At 47.1% G+C, this 22,302-nt stretch overlaps 1 protein-coding gene across 1 annotated transcript; it reads left to right on the forward strand.

The window, feature by feature from the left end:
• Positions 1-1,992: 1,992 nt before the first annotated feature.
• On the forward strand, positions 1,993-18,321 carry LOC149367012 (serine/threonine-protein kinase PLK1-like). Its single transcript, XM_089572534.1, has 6 exons — positions 1,993-2,009; positions 2,227-2,374; positions 5,758-5,871; positions 7,066-7,379; positions 8,455-8,621; positions 18,194-18,321. Exons 1-6 carry the CDS (start codon positions 1,993-1,995, stop codon positions 18,319-18,321), a joined length of 888 nt encoding a protein of 295 aa, XP_089428660.1.
• The last annotated feature ends 3,981 nt before the right edge of the window (positions 18,322-22,302 follow it).

Raw genomic sequence — 22,302 nt, forward strand, 5'->3', positions numbered from 1 at the left:
CAACCCACTGCCGATTTCCCGAACCGCTCGGCGCGGAATCACTGGGCCGCTTCGGAGCCAAGCGTCTCACTCACTCGACTGCAACGAGACGTCTGGCGAAGGAGCGGCGGTGTAGCTGCCATCTCCGACGCGCGCGCGCTCCTTCTACCCCTACTGTGTGACGTCACGGTTGCTATGCACAGCTGCGCCCCCCGCGCCGATTGCTAAGGAGTGGAGGAGGTTTCGCTTTTACTTTCTCCTTTCCAAGCTCCCGCTCCATTGCTCTCGCAGCAAGCGACAAATGTACTTGCGTCTAGGGGACGATAACAAGCGCCGATTAACAAGGGGGGATAAGAGGAGTTGCTGAGAACGAATATCATTTCCAGTGCGGATGGAGTTTTAATTTCGATGCATTGAAGGCTTCTATGGGTAGCAATTAGAACGCCACCACCCCTTTTGTTAGTTCTGTCACGGCGAAAAACATTTAAATCAGAAGAAAGAGAAAGAATCTCCGAGTCGGCAATTGAAGAGTTTAGCCATGTTTCTGTGAGAATAAGGAGGTTAGACTCTGTGGTGTGAAGCTGGTTACGAAGAGCATCAAGTTTAGGCAAGAGACTTCTAATGTTAGTGTATAAAAAGGAAGTGTTCGAAGGGCTAGAGCGGGGACGATTAGCTCTTACAAGTTTAAAGGGTGTGGCACTATCTTCTGACTGCTGTAATCAAACGTGTACGTTTTCTTCCCGATGATTAGCTTCTCATGTCGGAGTTTGAATTTTTGTTCGTCTTGTGCTTTGCAGAATTCCACAAGATGCTTCCTGGCCTTCACCGTGTTTGGGCAGTAGTCCTCAGATATGCTAAACTCTGTACCTTTTAACATTTTGGCGCATGAAAGAACCTTTTCCTTCGCTTTAAAATGTGCAACTTTAACGATGATCGGCCTATTCCTGTCCGCCCTAAACTTTCCTAATCTGTGGGCTCTTTCAATGTCCACAGGAAGAATTGTCGTGCTTAAATTTGCGCTGCAGTGTTCGATAACAGTGGCCTCTGACTGGGCCCATGTTTCCTGTTCGTTATCTTCGTGGCCAAAGAAAAGTAGGTTTGATCTTCGGGACTGATTTTCTGAGATCTCAAGTCTAGCTGTGATAGTGGCAATGTGTTTCGCGTTTTGCTCAGACAGCGGCTGGATATCGTCTACCTGTTCCTTTATTGCTAATAGTGATGAGCAGTCGGTTTCTGTTTTGTTCAGTCGATTCTTGATTTCTGGAAACGTTTGGTCATTTTCGGAGAGTTTAAGGCGGATGGATTTCATTTCGGTTAGGAGTGTGGCTCGACTGGATTGGACTTCATTCAGGGCCTGAAGTATATCGTTAGGTGACTGACTATCGCCGTGGCGATTGGTGGGTCCAGGGTTGAGTTCTACGTCACCTGACAAAATTAGTAAGCGCATGATAACATGATAGCAAACACAGGCAATACCAATACCATTGGGCTTGGCAGCACCACTAAAGCCGCATATCGAGTGCGGCGTGCAAATAGGGAACATCACATGTCACACTTCAAGTTTTGCTAAATCATTCATACTCAAAACAATTATTGATTGGAACCGGCTGCCTTACACAATCGCCACTGAAACAAATGCGACATCATTTCATCAACTTTTAAAAAATCAAAGCGATGTGTAGTTTTCTTCTAGTTCTGTTCTGCTCACCGCAATGTGTTCGAGTTTTTTCTTTTCGTTTTGCTTATTCCGTTGTTTTTATCTTTCTGTTTTCTTGTCTTGTTTTTCATTTCATTTTGTTTATTTTGCTTCTTGTTGTTTCGCCACATTTCGATTCTTGCTGACTACCAGTTATTGCTCTTTTCTTCTTTTTTTCCCTGTTACTCATGTTAATGTTCCTTCTATGTATTCAAGTTGAAATTTTTACCACCCCCTATGTAATGCCCTCCTGAAGAGGGCCTTTAGGGGTATCTTGAAATAAATAAATAAATAAAAATGAAGTGTTTACCTGCACGATGAACAAAGGTCGCAGGTGAGTTGTGGCTCACATAGCTGCGGTGCTGCGCCAAGCCCGTTGAAGACGGCGCGGGGTGATGTCGGGCTTATAAAGGGGTGATGCGGCGAGGAGGCTGATTTCCGGTGGTTAGCTATCGCTGAAGCTGACAGTGGCAGCGATAATCTCGGAGCTTGTTCTTGAAGGGGCGTTGCCGGGCACTGACGGGGCTTTGCTGTTGGCATGTGGTCCGCAGGACGGATGCGATGCAGCGGTACGGGGGTCGGACGGTCTACCGTTGGAACCCGGGCTGTGGTCCAAGCTGGATTCCAGGGTTCGCTCGGGCGAGAGTCACTGCATCGCAGGAGGCAGATGGATACCTGCAGGACGAACAAACGGCGCAGGTGAGTTGTGGCTGACATAGCTGCGGTGCTGCCAAGCCCATATGGCAAGCTGGATCGGTTCTTCAGGTCGGTTGCACTTCTCTAGGATGAATAATCGGAATGAACAAATCTAATGGCGTGATTTTGATTGTTTCTATGCTCTCAGAAAGGTATTCCTCATGTGGGTTACAAATAGCGGTAAAAATTGGTAAATGGCCGCCGCGGTGGCACAGTGGCTATGGTGCTCGGCTGCTGACCCGAAAGACGCGGGTTCGATCCCGGCCGCGGCGGCTGGAATTTCTTTGGAGGAGAAATTCTAGAGGCCCGTGTACTGTGCGAAGTCAGTGCACGTTAAAGAACCCCAGGTGGTCGAAATTTCCGGAGCCCTCCACTACGGCGTCTCTCATAGCCTTAGTTGCTTTGGGACGTTAAACCCCATAAACCAAACCAAACCAAAAATTGGTAAATTGGTTTTTGAGGAAAGGAAATGGCGCAGTATCTGTCTCACACATATCGGCGGACACCTGAACCGCGCCGTAAGGGAAGGGAGGAAGGTAGGAGTGAAAGAAGAACGGGAGAAGAAGGTGCCGTTGTGGAGAGCTCCGGAAAGAATTTCGACCACCTGCGGATCTTTAACGTGCACTGACATCGCACAGCACACGGGCGCCTCTTGCGTTTCGCCTCCATCGAAACGCGGCCGCCGCGGTCGGGTTCGAACCCGGGTACTCCGGCTCGGTAGCCGAGCGCCTTACCACTGAGCCACCGCGGCGGGTACGAAATGGCGGATGCAAATTCTAATTTTGAGCTCATTATTGTGGTGTAGGCTAGTAATTTTACATGTGCTGGGGCAAACTTTATTGAGCGTTGAAGATAGCGAAGGGATCGGCTGGATGCTACAGTTGTGATTGATGTGCGTTGACGAAGTAAAATCTTCAGACAGGTGTAATCCAAAATATTTCTACGCTTTTGTAGCATGTAAACGGGAACCGCAGACAAAATAGCTGCGTGGTATTAAGTTGGAGCGTCTATGGAAATGCAGGACCTTACACTTAACCATATTTAAAGACATGTCATTTATCACACCAGTTTTCTGCTGCTAGTAAGACACGTTGTAAGCTAATACTATCGCACAACATTATTTAGTTATGCAACAGGTTGGTAGTTATAAGAGGGTAATTCGTACGTGACTGTCGAGGTATCGCGGTCCTGACGTACCCTCACAGTTTTGCGCTTCATGACTTGCACTATCATTCAATTTAAAATATTGTGAAATAAATACATCTGTTTTGTTTGTGTGTTTTATGGGTGTTTAACGTTCCAATGTGACTCAAGCTATGATTGACGCCGTAACGAAGGGCTCCGGAAATTTCGACCACCTGGGGATCTTTAACATGCACTGACATCGCACAGTACGTGGGCTGCTGGAATTTTTCCTTGATCGAAATTCGACCGCCGCGTAAATATATATTAATTATATAAGTTAATGGTTACGTGATCAATATTCACATATAAATCATAAATAGATATGAATTACATATACATATTGTTCAAGTAACCGTTAGCATTCAAAGCATGAGTTATGGTATAACATCTTATCGTTCGCCATTGATTTGTCAACAAAGTGCACACATAATTGTTGTACAAATAGAGTTTAAATAAAAAATCATTGTTTCTGTTTTTTTTGGTAGAAGGAAGTCCGTCCGCCCCCCCCCCCCCCCCCCCCACCCCCTAGAAGCAATCGCTGGGACCGCCACTGCCACCAATTAAAAAGCCTGAATTGCAAAGTAAGGTAATCTACGAAGTATGCGCGAGCGAATGTTGACCTAATCTTGAGCGAACTTTCGTCAATTTTCTGAAGAATTCCTAAACGCATTTCTCTGCTGTGAAAGTGCGGAAAATTGGAGGATAGTTCATGACAAGCTAATTTAATTGAAAGATTAATATATTCAAAAATTGCCATCCCCTCGTCAACACACAACAAATGGTTCACTTGACAGGTAAGGCGATGCATCAATAAACAGAAAAGTTTATACTCTAGAGCAAAACAGCCTAATTCGAAAGGTAACTGGGAGCTGTACAGGAAACATGCAGCAGTACGCAAAAAAAGAGACTGAACCGGCTAAAGGGAAATTTTTATGCGTAACATATTGCAATCACTCAGTTCAGCCCTTGGGTGCGGCCGGGCAGCCACCAAACCACGTGACGTGACGTCCCGTAGTTTGGTGACGTCACCAAACCACTTGGAAAAAAAGAAAAGAAGAAATAACAAAAAAAAGGAAACAAAACGACGGCTGAGCATGGTAGCGGCTGCAACCTCGCATATTCAAATCGGGTGGCGCCATCTCTCGAACGCAAGAGAAAGCTCGCGTGATTGCGGATTGGCTGCTGTATCCCCCTTCGTCCCCCCATAAAGTTCGCCCTGCTCGCGTATGCGTCATAATGACTATTCGGCAAAGCGAGCCGGTTCCAAACCCAAACATTTCGTGCATTTGGGCTCGGCGGCCGTATTCTATAAGCATCCATTGCCCACTTTCGATTTCGTCCTGCCGCTTTGGTCACTGTTCAGTCATGCTGTTACAACTTTCTAGCATCAGAGGGAATCAACGCTATCATTAGCCGCCGCGGTGGCTCAGTGCTCGGCAGTTATGGTGCTCGGCTGCTGACCCGAAAGACGCGTGTTCGATCCCGGCCGCGGCGGCTCGAATTTCTTTGGAGGAGAAATTCTAGAGGCCCGTGTACTGTGCGATGTCAGTGCACGTTAAAGAACCCCAGGTGGTCGAAATTTCCGGAGCCCTCCACTACGGCGTCTCTCATAGCCTTTGGGACGGTAAACCCCAATAAACCAACCAATCCAACCATTGGCTGTAGTACGGTGACATCCAATAGTGAGGTCGCTTCCCAGAGACGCTTGAAAGCCTTAGCAGCAAGAATGAACAACAGTCACCAATGCGATAGGACCAAATTTATTCGAAATGGATAGTGTATCTTTATAGAATACCGGCCCTGTGAGTCGTTTTCTGGCCTTCTCTGCAGCTTATCTAACTTCAGTGTTCGTTGCAAGTAACTTAACGGTAACGTATCCAGACAGACAAACTTCAATTTGTGCACCTCATTTGAATGCTTCTCTAAATTTCCATGAAGCTATTTGTCTGCAGAGGAAGGTCACAAGCAGTGGACAAAATTTTGCAGTTGATTCCTGCAACACAAATAGCAGTAGAGACGCATATTTCAAGATCCCGTTCTAGTGACCGATTACCTCAATCATAATTACGGCTTTCTTTTCATTTCAGCGTAAAGTTTTTTTTAAATAATCATCAGCAACAGCTTAGTTAACCACTTTTTTTTCTTTTCTTTCCGCTTAATGCAACCTTTCCTAGGAGACTAATTATTATTTTTTTCTGTAGCTTGGCGAGGAAATCGATATCCACAAAAGCCTGCAGCACAACAACGTGGTTGACTTCCACAGCCACTTTGAGGACGAAAAGAACGTGTACCTCATCTTGGAGCTGTGCATGCAGGTGCGTCAACGTTCCTGCTCTCGGTGGTTTCCATTTGCGCTGATTTTCTTCGCGTTGATTCTAAGATGCTGCTCATGTTATCTGATGTTGTCGAATTTTTGTCCGAGAATGTTTGACATGCTAGGGTAGTAGGATTTTGTCGAGCACTGCTCACACGACGCTGCTGGTAAGAGAACATTCATTCATTCACCAAATTTACTTTCCGAAGAGAAACGTTGAATGCGTGAAGCTGGCGTGTCGTTAACAGCGCATTATAACCTTGTGCAAAGCGAAAATCAACATTACAGCAAAAATGTGGCGTCGTTTTTTTCTTACTTATCGCCTCTTACACAGCTGACGGCCTTTCACTTACGTTATTTTGAAGGCCTGATGACAGGATATCAAGAGTATTCTGTCATCCAAACCGCTTCTATGAAATTGTGTTATGCCAGCATGTATTTGGGCCTGTATTTGCCACGGCAATTTCAGTGAGAAGGGCCCCATTGCGTTCTGGAAGCACAATTTAGGGCGCAGCCAAAGACTGCAGCCGCCGCGGTGGCTCAGTGGTTATAGCGCTCGGCTGCTGACCCGAAAGACGCGGGTTCGATTCCGGCCGCGGCGGTCTAATTTCGATGTAGGCGAAATTCTAGAGGCCCGCGTACTGTGCTATGTCAGTGCACGTTAAAGAATTCCAGGTGGTCGCAATTTCCGGAGCCCTTCTCTACGGCGTGCCTCTTAGCCTGAGTCGCTGTGGGACGTTAAACCAAACTAAAGCAAACAAAGCCAAAGACTGCAAACTGCCTTCGTTGTTTCTAAACCGGTCATATACTACTGTGGTGCCCTCGTGTGGACCCTGAATTTTGCACCACGAAAAACAATTACTTCAGTCAAGCTTTCATCAAACTAGCGTGATTTGAACAAGTGTACTAAAGTGGGCATGTCCCAGTCTTGAACCTGAAGGAATCTACAGTAGCAAGGTGGAAAGTTGGGCGAGTTTAATTTTATTCATGATGAAGTTAGCGCCAAAAACAAGGACCAAAGTAGGAGAGAAGACACAATAAAGCGTTTGTGTTGTGTCTTTTCTCCTACTATGGTCCTCGTTTTTGGCGCTAACTTCATCATGCTGAAGGAATCTCCGTTTTATTTGTCGTGTTCTTTAGCGTGTCTAACCTTCAAGGGTCGTCCGCAGGCTTCATGAGCGCATTTATTTCGCAGTCTCTGGAGGATGTCCTCCGGTGCCGCAAGACACTGACCGAGGCGGAGGTGCGGTGCTTGATGCGTCAGCTGCTCCTGGCCTGCCAGTACCTGGGTCAGGAGAAGGTCATCCACCGGGACCTGAAGGTTGGAAACCTGCCCCTCACCAGGGACTGGCAACTCAAGGTGGCCGACTTCGGGCTCGCCACGCGCCTCCACCACGAGGGCCAACTCAAGAGGTCCATCTGCGGCACCGCTAACTGCATGGCTCCCGAGATGCTGACCAAGATGGGCTACAGCCACGAAGTGGACATCAGGTCCGTCGGATGTATAATGTAAGTATCCCTTGATTGTGCAGATATGTTTGAAACTCGTAACAACGTTAATGCTAACAACGACAGCTCGTAATACCTGTCATACAGGTATTATCATACAGGTATTATAACACAGGTATTATCAGACAGGTATCATACAGGTGGCATTCACTTATATTTCGAGCTGGCAAAGCAAGTCGGGCCAGAGTTGAAGGTGGTGATTGGTTTTGCTCAAACATCGTAGCGCGCTGCTCCCAGTCGCGTTCCGTCTAGTGAAATAGATGTGAATTTTACAAATGAGCTATAGACGCTATATATAAACTGCCAATTCAGTGATAAAAATTTCAGGCGCCATAATTTTCGTATTTCAGCTAGTCAGGTACCGTAACCCGCAGAGGTGAATTATGCTTGTTCATTCAACGATGTTGCAGGTATGCTTTATCGGGATAAAACACTTTCTCATATATGCGGTAGATATCATGACTCTTATTTTTTTATTGGTTTTGAGCTTTCGTAATGCTTTAATTTTCGTTTGCGAGTAAAGCTAAGAATCAGTAAATAGGGCGCTAATTATAGTAAAGCCCAAACTCTTCTTTGCAACCCTCATTACCGCCAACTTGGCGGGCAGTCGTCTGCAAAGTCCTTCCGCTGTCGTGCATATGATGTCGGGAATCGTAGACGCCGGCCACCACACGGAAAGCGACGTTCATGTGTCGAGAAAATTGGTTTGAAAAGTGTCTGCCGTGATTCCCAGGTACGCAACCGGGTATTCGTATCTTCCAGCAAGCAACTTACGGATGCCGCAGAGAAAATATTGTTCATAAAGATCACTGTACGGTCCCTCTTCATGTTAAGAAACAATGAGATAATCCACTTCGCGTTCAAATCCAGGCACTTAGGTGCATCACGAGCGTCGTTTTCCCGCACTTAGGTTACCATTTCATGGGGATATTAGCTGGCAGGGGTATCCTGTGGCATTGCTGTGCCCGCACTCCTTCGCGCTGTGACGTGCTGAGATGCCGGACGGTGCGGACACTGACAGGCCGCGAACTGCTCTCCGAAGGTACAATCTGCTGGTGGGGCGTCCCCCCTTCAGTTCGTCGTCGAAGGCGATGATTTACGCCAGAATCAAGAGGAATGAATACACGATACCCTCGACCGTGTCCCCCGACGCGAGCGCCCTCATCCGGTGGATTCTCCAACCGGAACTCGCAAGGCGGCGCAGCATCGAGGCCATCATGCACCACGGGTTCATGACAAGAGGTGGGCCTTGTCTTGCATCTCTATATTTATTTATTTATTTATTTACAGAATACCTGCGTCGCCTCGAAGGCATTATCGCAGGGGAGACAGTTTCAAAACAACGTATTCATTTTCACACAAAAAGCATGTGTACTATGTATACTACTATGTATACTATGTGTACTGATGACATAAAGTACTGATGAGGAAGTACTATTGACATGAAAATTTCTCACAACACCACAGAGTTTCGTTGCACACTGCTGCAGCGATTTTTTCCCCCAAAACAAAATTATAAACCTTTTGTTCACAAGAACAAAATCTTCGTGTCAACTGTCAGTCGTGCTTCCGTGGTCCGCGATATAATTGATCTTGCCAAAAGTGGTGCGCATATTACCGCTACACACAGAGATCAATGTCAGCAAAGACAGAACGTATTCCTGTAGACGTCGAAATTAAGAAAGCGAAATGGGTCGAGAGTGGCGACATCGCAAAACGGTTTCTGCACCGAGCAACGTTAAGTACATTACAGCTAAACCTGAGTGCTGGCGGCCTGCACACACACGATTTGTACAACGCTTGGCGCCGTTGCTGGTACTCCGCGATGTGGGCTTTGCACTGTGTTCAGCGTGGATTCCTTATGCACGCGGATTTAAAGGGATTAGAATGGAGCCAACCAAGCTGCATATATGAGAAACCTTTCCGTCAATTCTACTGCGACTCGTTATGCATCGATTTTCCTTTGTGGGTAGAACTTCTTAAGCTCTTGGCGAGGTGGCGCGCAGCTCTCATTGTTCATAAAGCCCCTGAAAAAACTAAAGTAGCGACAAGACGCCCTCCCTCTCGTTTCCTCCTCCCCGCGCGCCGGGCGAACGACTTTTGTTTTCTTTGTGATTTCATGTGACTGCGGTGGCGACCTCTAGCCCGCTCCGAAGGAACTAACGCTCCTTTTCAATTCGTTGCGCTGAATTCCCGTACTTGCCGAGTTCTCTATGTCTCCGCATTAACCGTGCGTTCCGCTGCATAAATCGATCGGTGACTTAGGAGTAACATTTACATGCTTCATTGAATCGTCTAAAGGCAAAAATGAGCACGCATAGATGCACTCAGCACTGTTTTGGTAGAGCCGCACGCGCACCGTGTCCGGGTGCGCCGGGCTTTATGCGGCGTGCCAAGTTTGACATCGAGAGTGGGGCGTGCATTGAACGTGACCGTGAATCACGAGGCCGTAGAATGAATTTGCGGTGATCTGTTTTGGTGAAGAGTATGCAAACAGAACGACCGTCCCCGCCGGAACGCTGGACGTGCTACAACGGATGCACAGGCTTGACATTCTAAAAGGCATTCTTAATTCCCGTGGTTCATCCGCTCTTCTAGTGGCTTTTAGTTTTGGTCTGCTGCAGTGTATCGCGGACCAGGTAAGACGCTTGAGGGAGTGCTCGAAATACGGTATGAAGGCCACGCTATGTGTGTACTTATCTGTGCCTCCCATAATGTTCTTTTGCTTGCATGAACTGTAACGATATAGACTCCCGCATTGAAATTTTCTTTGGAATAGTTACTTAGTAAGGAGAAAACCTACCTCGCAAATATTCTTCGCCTGCCAGCAATGGGATAATAAAGTTCTTCATAAATGTTTCATCGGTATCAGTCATTTAGTGAAAAGCAAAACCTACCTCGCTTTTAACACATCTGTCCGATAATCTTCCATATAAGTATAGTCGCTATTAGAGCACTGCACGGGCCTTAATTATTCACGCGTCCCGAGCCCGTGAACCTTTTTCGCTACCTAGCCCGGCCCGATTTTTTCGATATAGGCCCGAACCCGGCCCGCGAGGTATAGACATGCCCGGCTCAGGCTCGGAAACAGCCCGAGTACTAAATGCACATCGGTAAAGCGAAAGCCTTTTGTTATACAAAAAAAAAACGTTTTAGCATTAATCAAATCAAATCAAATCGTATTTATTTTCTCTCTCAAGGAGAAAAGGGGGTGACGGGTAAAAGCCGCATAACTGCGGCTTGACAAAGCCCGGCCCCCTCTATGTACAGTTCGGCAGTAGTACTCGTACAGATTATAGGGGATTCAATTTCACACTTCATCTCACCGACGTAAAATTTGCACCCTACAGAACAAAAACACTCCAAATGAAAGCACATGGAGTTTTAAATACATTCTAAACACACATTCTAGAACACATCAGGTTTTAAACATAAAAATTTCAAACACACTCAGATTAAAACACGTGTTATCAAAAGAGGTTATCACAGATTTGCTCGCATTCGTAGCCTTCTCCTAACTATGGTAGAGAGAGGGTGTGGTTGATGGTCCTTTGCGATCACAAAAATGAACAAGGGAGGGGAAAACCTCAGGTTGCTTGAGCCAACGCTTCGACAAGGGGACTTGTCTTCTTCTGGGCAAAGCGTTCATCATTGGCGTCAAGGGGAAGCGAGAACGCTGAAGTATGTTACAAAGTATGTGACAGGAAACGCGCGACCCACTTACGATGGGCACTATCACGCATACCCACAGCTACTGGTCATATTTCGAGAGTAAACGCAAGCCAGCGCGCTAGCTGGTGCTTCCACCAGCGGTTCCTACGGTGCCTTGACGATGCATATCGCGCGATAATTTTCTTTTTGTCCTTTTCTTTAATATATATATATATATATATATATATATATATAATATACATGCACGCACGCGTGCACGGGCGCGACTGCAGAATGTAACGCGTGCGCTTCACCATGCCAGAGCGCAGTTTGATCTGCGCTTATAGTAAGCATGTATGTCTAACTGCGGCATGCGCTCAAATTTAAGGAACGTCACTCTAGAGTTAGACGTGTGCCTCGCGTCACTTACACGTTTGTGTGCGTGCAATCACGATGCGCTCAACGCAAGCGCCCTTATGTCGAGCTTACTGCGCCCATACGCTCTATCGCGAACAAACCACTGCACAGCGTAGCTTGAAAAAAAAAAAGGAAAACTCAGCAGCTATTGAAAGCACGTCCCTTACGTCGTAAAGTAAGGTCGATGGCGTTGCGTTAAAATTCGCCCGGCCAATTCTGTATAACCAAACCTTCCTCCAGCCCGCGTCGGTTTTCTATGATGGGATCGCGAAGAACCGCTTTCCGCCGTCGTGACGGTTCTTGCACCCGAAGGCGCAGCAGCCCGTCATGCCGCACAGATAAACGGCTTGAAGTTAGGTGACTGACAGACGTTCCGAGCAAAACAAAAGCCGCTGTTCTTCACAGCAAGCAAAAGCACAGTGTCCGCAACGACGCCTGCCGAACCTACGGTGCGCGGTTGGAGCGGACAATATGGCGTCTGCGGCGGCGAAAAGCGCGGGTTTAAAGGACTTTTGCGCGCGAAACCATCGACCAATGGGAAGAGGCGACGGGCGCAGGAGAGGGAGAGGCGGCGTTCTGCAAAGGTTGTCGCTACTTTAAAAATTTCCAGGGGCTTTAATTGTTCAGAAGCATCAGCTCTTGGCTTGCGTGAAAAGCTGTTCTACAAGCGCGCATATTGCGAAGCATTTTTATTTTTTTTATGCTTGCACCTATTCTTTACGTTCACATTTTCGGCGTTTTTTTCTTTGACTGTCCCCGCAGGGAGGCGTCTGCAGCATGCAGACGTTGGTGAGTGGCGACACCACGGGGTTAACCCGAGCATCCGCAGGGACATCCCCGCAGGGGAATGATGGTGAACAATGCGTCACCACGGACCCGAGCATCCGCTCTTAGCCGTGTGTGGCATCGCTGTGTCCGGGGAAAAGGGGATCCTGGTGGTTGAGCCGATGCCGAGCGTTTGGACCCTTAAGGCCCCTCGGCGGAGGCAACACACCACTTTGACCCCAGCTTCCTGCAGACGGCACCTCCGGCCTGACCCGACCGGGGGAAATCGGCAGTCGCCTTTTCCTATCCTCCCCTCTATCTTTCACTTTCCTATCTCTTTCGTACAACTCTCCTGTCTCCTCCTCTCTTCTTCGTTTGTTCCTCTTTTTCCTGGCGGCGAGGGTTAACCGTGTGTGACCAACTACCCTGAGTTGAGTCATATTAGGTTATAGTTAAGGTGTACAGCTGGCGTGGGCAGGACTTGCTCGCAAGTTCCTGTCGCGTCCCCTTGTTGGACTCCATGGTGGGTGGCTGGCACCATGACCCAAAAACATCAATTTTTTATGCTCCCCCCCTTTCCAAACACGATCGCTCTCTCAAAAGAGGGCGGAACGAAGCATCAGACTTTTTCATGAAAAAGAAACCAACTTTCACTAAGTTTCATGTTATACACAGTAACTGTGAACAAAAGCATGCCCGAATCATATCCCCATTTCTTGTTACCAAATGCCTAACAGATACCTTAGGGCCTGGCTACAAGGTATCCAAAATGTCAAGCGGCAACCTACTCCTCGAACTACGTGAGAGCATCCAGTGCTCGAAACTTGCAAACATCGATTCCATAGGGGACATCTCTGTCTCCGTGACTCCCCACCGATCCCTCAACTCAGTCAAAGGCGTTATCTCAGAGGCTGACTTTATCCACCTAACAGAAACTGAAATGCTTCAAGGGCTATCCGAACAAAATGTAATAGACGTCCACAGGACCAACATCCGCAAGGATAACAAGGAAATAGACACCAAACACATGGTCCTCACATTTAACACCAGCAGCTTGCCTGAAACAATCGAAGTAGGATACCTGAAAGTCAACGCATGGCACTACATACCCAATCCCCGTCGCTGTTTTAATTGCCAGAAGTTTGGCCATGGCTCACAGAGCTGCCGCGGCCGCAAAACCTGCGCGAAATGCGCATCAAATGACCACCTGTCTGAGGAATGCGACGCAGCTCTACGCTGCGCAAACTGCGAAGGCGACCACGCTGCATACTCCAGGGCGTGTCCGTCCTGGAAAAAGGAGAAAGAAATCATCACCATTAAGACCAAAGAAAACATTTCATTCAAAGAAGCCAGAAGGCGTTTTGCGCTTAACACATTCTCCTTCACAGCGAAACCAAACTTCGCTGGTGTGGTGCGCAGGGGCGTAGCACCACACAGCACTCCGACACCTGCCGCGGCCAGTTCTACTGCGCCTGTTGCAGGGCCACCCACGCCCCAGGCAGGGACAGCGAAAGCTGCTCTGCCAACTCCAAGCCAGGGAGTGCCGGCCCATGGGTCAGCATCCCGCAGGACTTCCCCCCGTCGGGGGAGGCCTGACACCAACACATCCGCGGCTTCCCCGCGGTCTTCCAGCACCTCCAGTGAGGTGATGGAGGTAACTCCCGATCCGCCCGCTTTGCAGCGGCGGAACAGCTCCCTTGAGCGGAAAAAAGGCAGGGCCACCATAACGGCCCCAGAACATAAGTAAACCCCAAATCGGTCATACCCCAAACATAAACATGGCTTTACTAGTTCAGTGGAACTGCCGAGAAATATTGAGAAATTACGATGACATAAAAAATATTTTAGGGTCAATGTCACCCGTAGCCTTATGTCTCCAGGAAACCAATCTAGGTCCACAACATATGAACATCCTGAAGCATTGTAAAACTTTTAGACGAGATCGTGAGCAGGCAAATAGACTCTCGGGAGGCGTCGCGATTGTCATACAAAGCGGCGTCCCTGCTAAAGAGATCAGACTGAAAACAAAACTTGAGGCAGTTGCAGTCAGCATTGTCAGCTACAAAACAATTACAATCTGCTCTGTATATATTCCTCCACATCTCACAATAACAGTCCACGATCTACAAGGCCTCATTGATGAACTTCCAGAACCATATCTAGTAGTCGGGGATTTTAACGCTCACTCCCCTTTTTGGGGAAGTGAGCGCTGTGACTCTAGGGGTCAAATAATCGAAAATTTTATCCTCACAAATAGTGTAGGCCTTTTAAATACAGAAAAAGCCACATACTGCTCCCCTGCCTCAGGGAAAATGACCTGTTTAGATTTGTCTTTTAGTTCACCTTCTGTTTTTAACGATTTTAACTGGGACGTCATTGACAATCCATATGGCAGCGATCACCTCCCTATACTAATCATTTTAACATCCCCACCGGAAATAATCCCCACAAGACCACGGCGCTGGAAGCTTCACCTCGCCGACTGGTCACTTTTTAGAGCAAAAGCAAATTTAGAAAATATACTTTTAGAAAATCTCACCATCGACCAAATAAATGAAAAGTTCACTAAATGTATCATAACTGCTGCACTCACAGCTATTCCTCGGTCGTCAGGAGTAGCGCGACAAAACCATAAAGTATGGTGGACAAAAGACTGTAAGGAGGCAAAAAAACAAAATAGAGCTTGGGGTAAATTCCGTAGGTATCCGACGTATGAGAATCTCTTGAATTTTAAAAAGGCAAAAGCTAAAGCTCGGTACGTCCGTCGCAGTGCCGAGAAAGCTTCATGGCAGAATTATGTTTCATCTATCAACAGTCAGATCCCATCTAAAAAAAATGTGGGAGCAGGTTCGAAAATTAAATGGCACCTTTTCACCATTCACAATCCCTTTTTTAACAACACCCGGCACACAAACAAGCATAGAGGAACAGGCAGACATATTAGGGGAACATTTCGCTGCAGTTTCAAGTTCATCTCACTATACACAGTCTTTTTTAAAATACAAAAACACAGCTGAAAAACAGAGGCTCCCAACAAGTGGAGGCGCAAATGAAAAATACAATAGTCTAATTACCCTCCAAGAGATAAACAAAGTACTGTCTGCCGGAAAAAAAAATGCTCCAGGACCCGACGAAATACATTATGAAATGCTTGCACATCTTTCCGAGCCAGCCGTGGACGCACTTTTAAGATTCTTTAACACAATTTTCATATCTGGGAAAATACCGGAAGCCTGGAAGAAAGCTATTATTGTACCGCTTCTTAGGCCTAGTAAACCCCCAACTTCTCCTAGCAGTTATAGACACATAGCCCTGACCAGTTGCCTTGCCAAATCCTTCGAAAGTGTCCTAAATATAAGACTAGCCTTTGTTCTTCAATCTGGTGAACTTCTTGATATCCATCAGTGTGGATTTAAAAAGGGATGCTGCACTACAGACCACCTTGTCCGCCATGAAAATACTGTCAGAGAAGCTTTTATACACAAGCAACACTGTCTTAGCGTCTTTTTTTGATTTAGAAAAGGCATATGATACTACCTGGAGGTTCGGGATTCTCCAGGACTTAGCTGAGCTTGGCATCCGTGGCAGAATACTGAACTCCATTAAAGACTTTTTATCTAACCGTTCATTTAAGGTCCGTCTAGGCTCAACCCTTTCGAGGGATTTTATTCAGGAAAATGGAGTGCCTCAACGGTGTATTTTAAGCACAACTCTTTTTATTGTAAAAATGAATTCTCTTAACAAAATAATACCAAGGTCCATAACATATACAGTCTATGTTGACGATCTTCAGATAGCGTGCACATCTTCCAATATATCTACATGTGAAAGACAAATACAACTTACAATCAACAAACTGGCAACATGGGCAGAAAAGAATGGTTTCCAGTTCTCACCACAGAAAACAGTAGCCTTACTTTTTTCACTCAAACGAGGCTTGCACACAGATCCCACATTACACGTAAACCAAACCACACTGTCTTTAAAAAAGGAACACAAATTTCTAGGCATCACCTTCGATAAAAAGCTTACTTTCCTGCCTGACATAAACGCACTAAAGAAGAAAGCGTCGCTATCACTGAACATACTTAAAGTCCTTTCACGCAAACACTGGGGTTCTGATCGGGTATGCCTTCTACAGATTTATCGCTCTGTAGTACGTTCCGTTTTAGATTATGGCTGCATAGTGTATGGATCAGCAAGGCCGTCGTACTTGAAGCGACTGGACCCTGTGCACAATATGGGTTTGCGTCTTTCAACTGGTGCTTACAGGACATCACCCATAAAAAGCCTTTACGTAGAAACCATTGAACCACCACTTGCAGACAGACGAACAACGCTCACATGCTCATACATTTTAAAGATCCGTTCCCAGCCTACACACATCTGTTACCCACTCGTTACAAAGTGTCCATCTCGAACACTATTTACCAACAAACCTCTAGCAATCAGACCACTCCTTCTCCGCTTTGAAGAGAAATTCCAAGAACTAGACATAATGAACATATTACCTAATATTGCCCGAAAACCTGATCCACTCCCGCCTTGGTACTGCCTACCATCTGTGTGCGACTTCACATTAACACAATTTCGGAAAAAACATACACCACATGAACAGATATTACAAGAATATTTAGCACTCAACGAAAAATACGGAGAATACGAAGTATTTTATACCGATGGATCAAAATCGGCGCACTACGTGGGAAGTGCTGTAGTTCAGAATAATTGGGAAAAAATAGTACGGCTACCTGAGTGTGCATCCATTTTCACCGCCGAGTGTTACGCAGTCTTACTGGCTGTAGAAAAAATAATAAATGAGAACATTCAGAACAGTATCATTTACACTGACTCTCTGAGCATACTAACCTCACTTCACCATAGCAATGCAGTGATGCCACTAATCGGGGATATCATACATAACATAACGAGCGCCACAATACAGGGACAAGACATAAAATTTTGCTGGGTTCCCAGCCACATTGGAATCGCTGGCAATGAGAAAGCAGATGAATGTGCTGGAAAAGCTCGCAACAAAGAAATAAAGTGAACATTCCCTACAAAGATGGCATGAAGGTAGTACAGTTTAAGCTCAGAGATTAATGGCAGTCTGAATGAAATATTGAAGGTAATAATAAGCTCCACTTAGTAAAACCATTTATAGAAGAATGGAAGTCATGCTCCCACCAAGAACGTTTCATCGAAGTTATTTTATGCCGCCTCCGTATTGGACACACACATCTCACACACAACTTCCTACTTACAAAAGAAGACAAACCTGTTTGTGAAAAGTGCGGAGATGATCTAACAATAAACCACATATTATTCTTATGTACAGAACTTGAATCACTAAGGAAAAAACATTTTACTACCTTTTACAAAGAACACATTCCTTTTCATCCAGCATTGATTTTAGGCGAAGATGCACTTGTCAGTATACCCTGTGTTTTTAGCTTTTTAAGGGAAGCCAGTATTCTTCATCAACTCTAATTTACTCACCCTGTTCTTCACTGCATACAGTTATACACCTCAGCCACTTTCTCAATCATGAGAAGGAGGCTGAGGTCTTTTTCTGAGTTGTTGGGAGCCTCGAAATCCTTGCCGAGCCAAGGATGTCTGCGGAGGTAACCCAACCTTTAAAAGTTTCTCTATCAGACATTTTTAAAATTCTTGTCTTTTATCAGCTAGTTAGTAAAATAACTTTTAGGCCCTTTACACCAACGTTTTTATCCACTTTGTTTTCAAACTCTGCTCAAGCATATTTTTTCCATACCTTGTTCTTGGCGTATGATAGCCTTAGCTGCTTATGCGCCAATAAACCCAACACAACACAACTCTTCTTTGACTGAGAGCAGCACGATGCGGGTCGCAATAGGCCCCCGACGTCTTCTTTCCAGAAGTGTACTAATCACCTCGCCTATAGTTTATGGCATTGGCAAATCTCCGCAGCCCCCTGAATGCTCTTCGCCCTCTCCTTCCAGATCCGCTTCCTGCCCACCTGCCTGCATCCCGTGTCACAGCGGAGCCTCACGTGGACGCCGTCGGCACCGCCTTGGCCACAACAGGCAGGAAACCCGTGTCGGAGGGAAACGAAAATCGTGGAGAGTAGGATTGTATTCTCCGATTGAAAAAGATGCACATGAGAACGACTGCACTTATTTAATGCTTCAGCTGCTCCAGATTCTTGTTTTTCTCTTGTTGTTGCTGGTATTGTAACCAATGTTGTATTTGAAAAAAAAAAAAACAAGTATCGGGCAGCTTTAATTTCTATTCAAGCTTTAAGGCACTTTTTCCTGACATGCACTGTTAAACCTTTACTATTTGGAGCACATGTACAGATACTATTTTTGACAATGCCTCGGTCGTTACTGGAAAGGCTGCGATTGGGCTCCAAAGGTGGATTGCAGTGAATCAGGTCTGATGTGTGCATGCTACGGCTGTAATAAGATTTTAATTTTTATGCCGTGAACTTTTGAATAAATATTTGCACTCGGTGTGCTGTATCCGTTTGCAAAGACTCTTTATCGTTTCCCAGACCAAAAAAAAAAGGTGATGATGGGAGGCATACCTTCTCGACTACACCAAGTGCCGAACTTCCATTCCAAACTCTACTATCCCACGTGCCCGTTTCGTGGAGGTTACCACATGGTAAAGTCACTTATGAGTAAGACAGCCAGGTTTCGGTGGTGACCTACAACTTAGTGGAGCAGAACGTTGGGCCAGTTGGTGTAGCGCTCGTGTGTGTGTACGTGTTTCTCCCTCCATCTTGAGTTATTCTGCGCAAAGTTTGCTTGAATATGACCTACAACGTTTTGTTTTATTTGATTTTAGTTATGTTTAATCCTGCAGGGCTCTTCACGAGGCCCTATAGCAAGTGGGCATATACAATGTGTACACTCAGTCCAAAGCTACATCGAAGACAAGCAGCGGTTAATGCCCATATGAATGGGAAATAACCGCGGCATAATCGGCTGAGCATATAAAGGTAAGGAGAGATTTACACTTTGGTTTCAGTGGCTGTTGTCTTCCCTCATTTACGGTTTAATTGGATTAACTGCATCGTCATGAAAGAGCTGGTGGGGCTCTTTTGGACGGCATCTGCCCCTTTGCTCTTGGGTTCTATCCGACTATAGCGTGAAATCGCAGGTAACGGCAGGTGTTGGGGAATAACAACGGCTTTGTCGGATTAGCGCAGCCTCACTGAAATCTCTCAACGCCATTGGCTGGATGATCTCCTTTGAGAAAAACGAATTGTTCGGCTAGTTGGTATATCATGCTTCTAATTTCATAGCGCGCAAAAAAGGACAAGCACGATAGAACACCACAAAGCACTGGCTACAACTAAGTTTAATGCCATACGCTGCGCCTACATACCTGTATACAGTTCAGCGGGAACACGAAGCAAAAGGAAAAAAAAAACAATAAGTGACGCTGTCTCCGGGAGCAGCTCGACCCGCACGTGGTCCATACCTCCTTCCAGCCAATGGCGTCGGCCGATTCTCATGAGCCTGCTAGCCTGACAATGCAGGGAGCAGCGTGGCAATGCAGGGAGAGGAGTTACGCCTACCATTCTAAGAGCACTTGCTTCTGGGCTAGTTGGTTTTGGTTCATAATTAAATAGTTTTAAGGCGCAAAAAACAGGCAAGACAGACAGGACGAAGCGCTTCGTCCTGTCCCCTACCTATGTGTCTTGTCCGTTTTTTGCGCCTTAAAACTATTTAATTATGTACTCCTACCATGGAGGGAGGAAACTGTCCCCTTGCATCTGGCACTTCCTACATTGTCGTGCTAGCATGCTCATGAGAATCAGCCGACGCCATTGGCTGGAAGGGGGGGTTCTTTGACGGAGAAAAGCTGCTGCGTCCTTGAATTGTATCCGACCATATAGAAAAATCCTGTCGCATGGGTGAAGCCTCACCGTAGACTTAAAGGGACCCTGAAAAGCTCTTTGCCAAGGTTAGCAAAAGCCCACGAGAGATCGGTATTCCATCCCTTGTTGCCGCACCGCAAAAATTGTTAAGCGAACTCCATCAACACCGAAGATATCGCCGATTAAAAATGATGTTCCTCCTCTCCCCCACATACCACCCTCAACTCATACACGCGGGGCTCGCTCCGAAAAAAAAAAAAGACGGGCCGATGCTCCGCCCATGCATACGTCAAGCAATGGCGCTCTGCTTGTTTACTTCCGGTGGTCGTAGACACATGTGCGAGAGTGAGTGCGATTCACTGCGGTGCGCTTTGCGAACGGCGTCGCAATGTCCGATCGCAGCTCGTCGCCTGCGTGCAACTTGTTAGATGTCAACGACAAGCCGCGCGCGGCAGACGCAACGACGGGAAGCGTGAGCCAAAGCGAGCGCGGAGAGCGGCAACGTCGTGATGACGTACAGCGCGCTCCTCAGGGCGCTCGGGGCCGAGCCACGCCGGGCCGGCCTGCCAGCGTTGATGCTGGCCGCCCGCGAGTGAAAAACGCGCTAGTATTGTTTGTTCACGTTTATAGCAAGCCCTGGGATAGATGCATGTCAAAAATGCATCACTTCTGGCGGTCGTTGGCCAATACCGAGCTGATCGTAAAAGTGATGAATGCGATACTAGCAAATTTCATCCCATAGCCGCTTTGGTGCTGCTGCGGCGCTTCGCCTGCCGCCTGCAAGCTCCGTTGCTGAAGGCGTCGTGGAAATCGAATATATATTCTATTATGGGACGAGTTCGCAGTAAAGTGATGTGAAGAGTAGGCCTTTTGATATAGCGCAAGCGACTTCCGAAGCGCTTGCTTCGATGCGAAACCATTAGGCCTAGCGACGACTAGGGCAGCCTGGGACCAGCGCGCAGTTCGTCGCCCGGCGTTGCCGCAGTCGGTGTCGTTGCCGAAAGATCCACTTTTGAACAGACATGTTGTCGTTGCTCGAATCTAGGAAGCATCATCTCTTGTAGAATGGCTGTTTTGTGTTTCCTTGTGCGAACGTCAAGTACGCCGAGCATGCCGGCCGGCCGACCGGCATTTATCAGGTCTGCCGGCGTCATAAAAATTGAGCTGAAGAGTGTTCTTGACGTAAATAATAAACCCTAGGCCAAGAAATATGAAAAATGTGTCATTTTTGAGGATCGCTGACCAATACTGAGCTGCTGGTAAAGGTAACAACTGTGATACGAGCAAATTTCTGGCCCCAACCGCCTTGCAGCTGCGCTGGCCTGACGTTGGGGTCCGGCTTGCCTGGCGCCCGCTCGCTACGCGGCTGAAGGCGTCGCGGAAAGTGACCATACTATTACTTTATTGTGAGATGATGCTGTTGACTATAAAGCGATGTGTAGAGTAAGCATTTTATTATAGCTCAGGCGACTTTCGAAGCGCCGGCCGCTGCGGCTTCGACGCGAAGCCGCAGCGGCCTAGCGACTACCACGGCAGCCAGGCAGCAGCAGAGCTCGTCGCTCGGAGAGCCCGCGAGCGGTGCTGTTATAGCGGGACAATCTTTAGGGCCAAGCAACCCTGAGCTACCATGTGTCACGTGTTGGCGGCTTCCCCGCCAGTCTGTACCCTGCCACCAGCAATAAAGGACGTAACATATAATTGGCGACGAGGTAAAAATGGCAACTGCGCTGGGCACGATTGGGGAATTCGTTCCAACAGAGGCGACGTCTTGGCCCTTGTATTTGGAGCGCCTCGAATTTTTCTTTCAAGCAAACGACATCGACGGTAACGAGAAGAAGCGAGCAACGCTCTGCAGCGTTTGCGGCCCAGCAACGTATGCCATCGTTCGCTCCCTTTGTTCTCCGGATGCGCCGTCGGCCGTGGCCTACGATGAGATCGTCAGGCGTCTCTCAAACCACTTCTCGCCGCGACCGTCGGTGACAGTACAGCGTTTCAAGTTTGGCACACGTCAACAGCAGCCCGGTGAGTCAATTGCCGACTACATCGCAGAATTGCGACGTCTCTCGGAACACTGCGATTTCGGTGCGTCGCTCGATGACATGTTGCGCGACCGGCTAGTGTGCGGGGTGCGAAGCGAGACCCTTCAGCGTCGGTTGCTGGCGGAGCCGGAGCTTACGTTTGCTACAGCTCGGGAGAAAGCCATTGCAATGGAATCTGCGC

Source organism: Amblyomma mixtum, chromosome 1 (genome assembly GCF_055824585.1).
Source record: "Amblyomma mixtum isolate Tamu chromosome 1, ASM5582458v1, whole genome shotgun sequence".
Classification (NCBI taxonomy): domain Eukaryota; kingdom Metazoa; phylum Arthropoda; class Arachnida; order Ixodida; family Ixodidae; genus Amblyomma; species Amblyomma mixtum.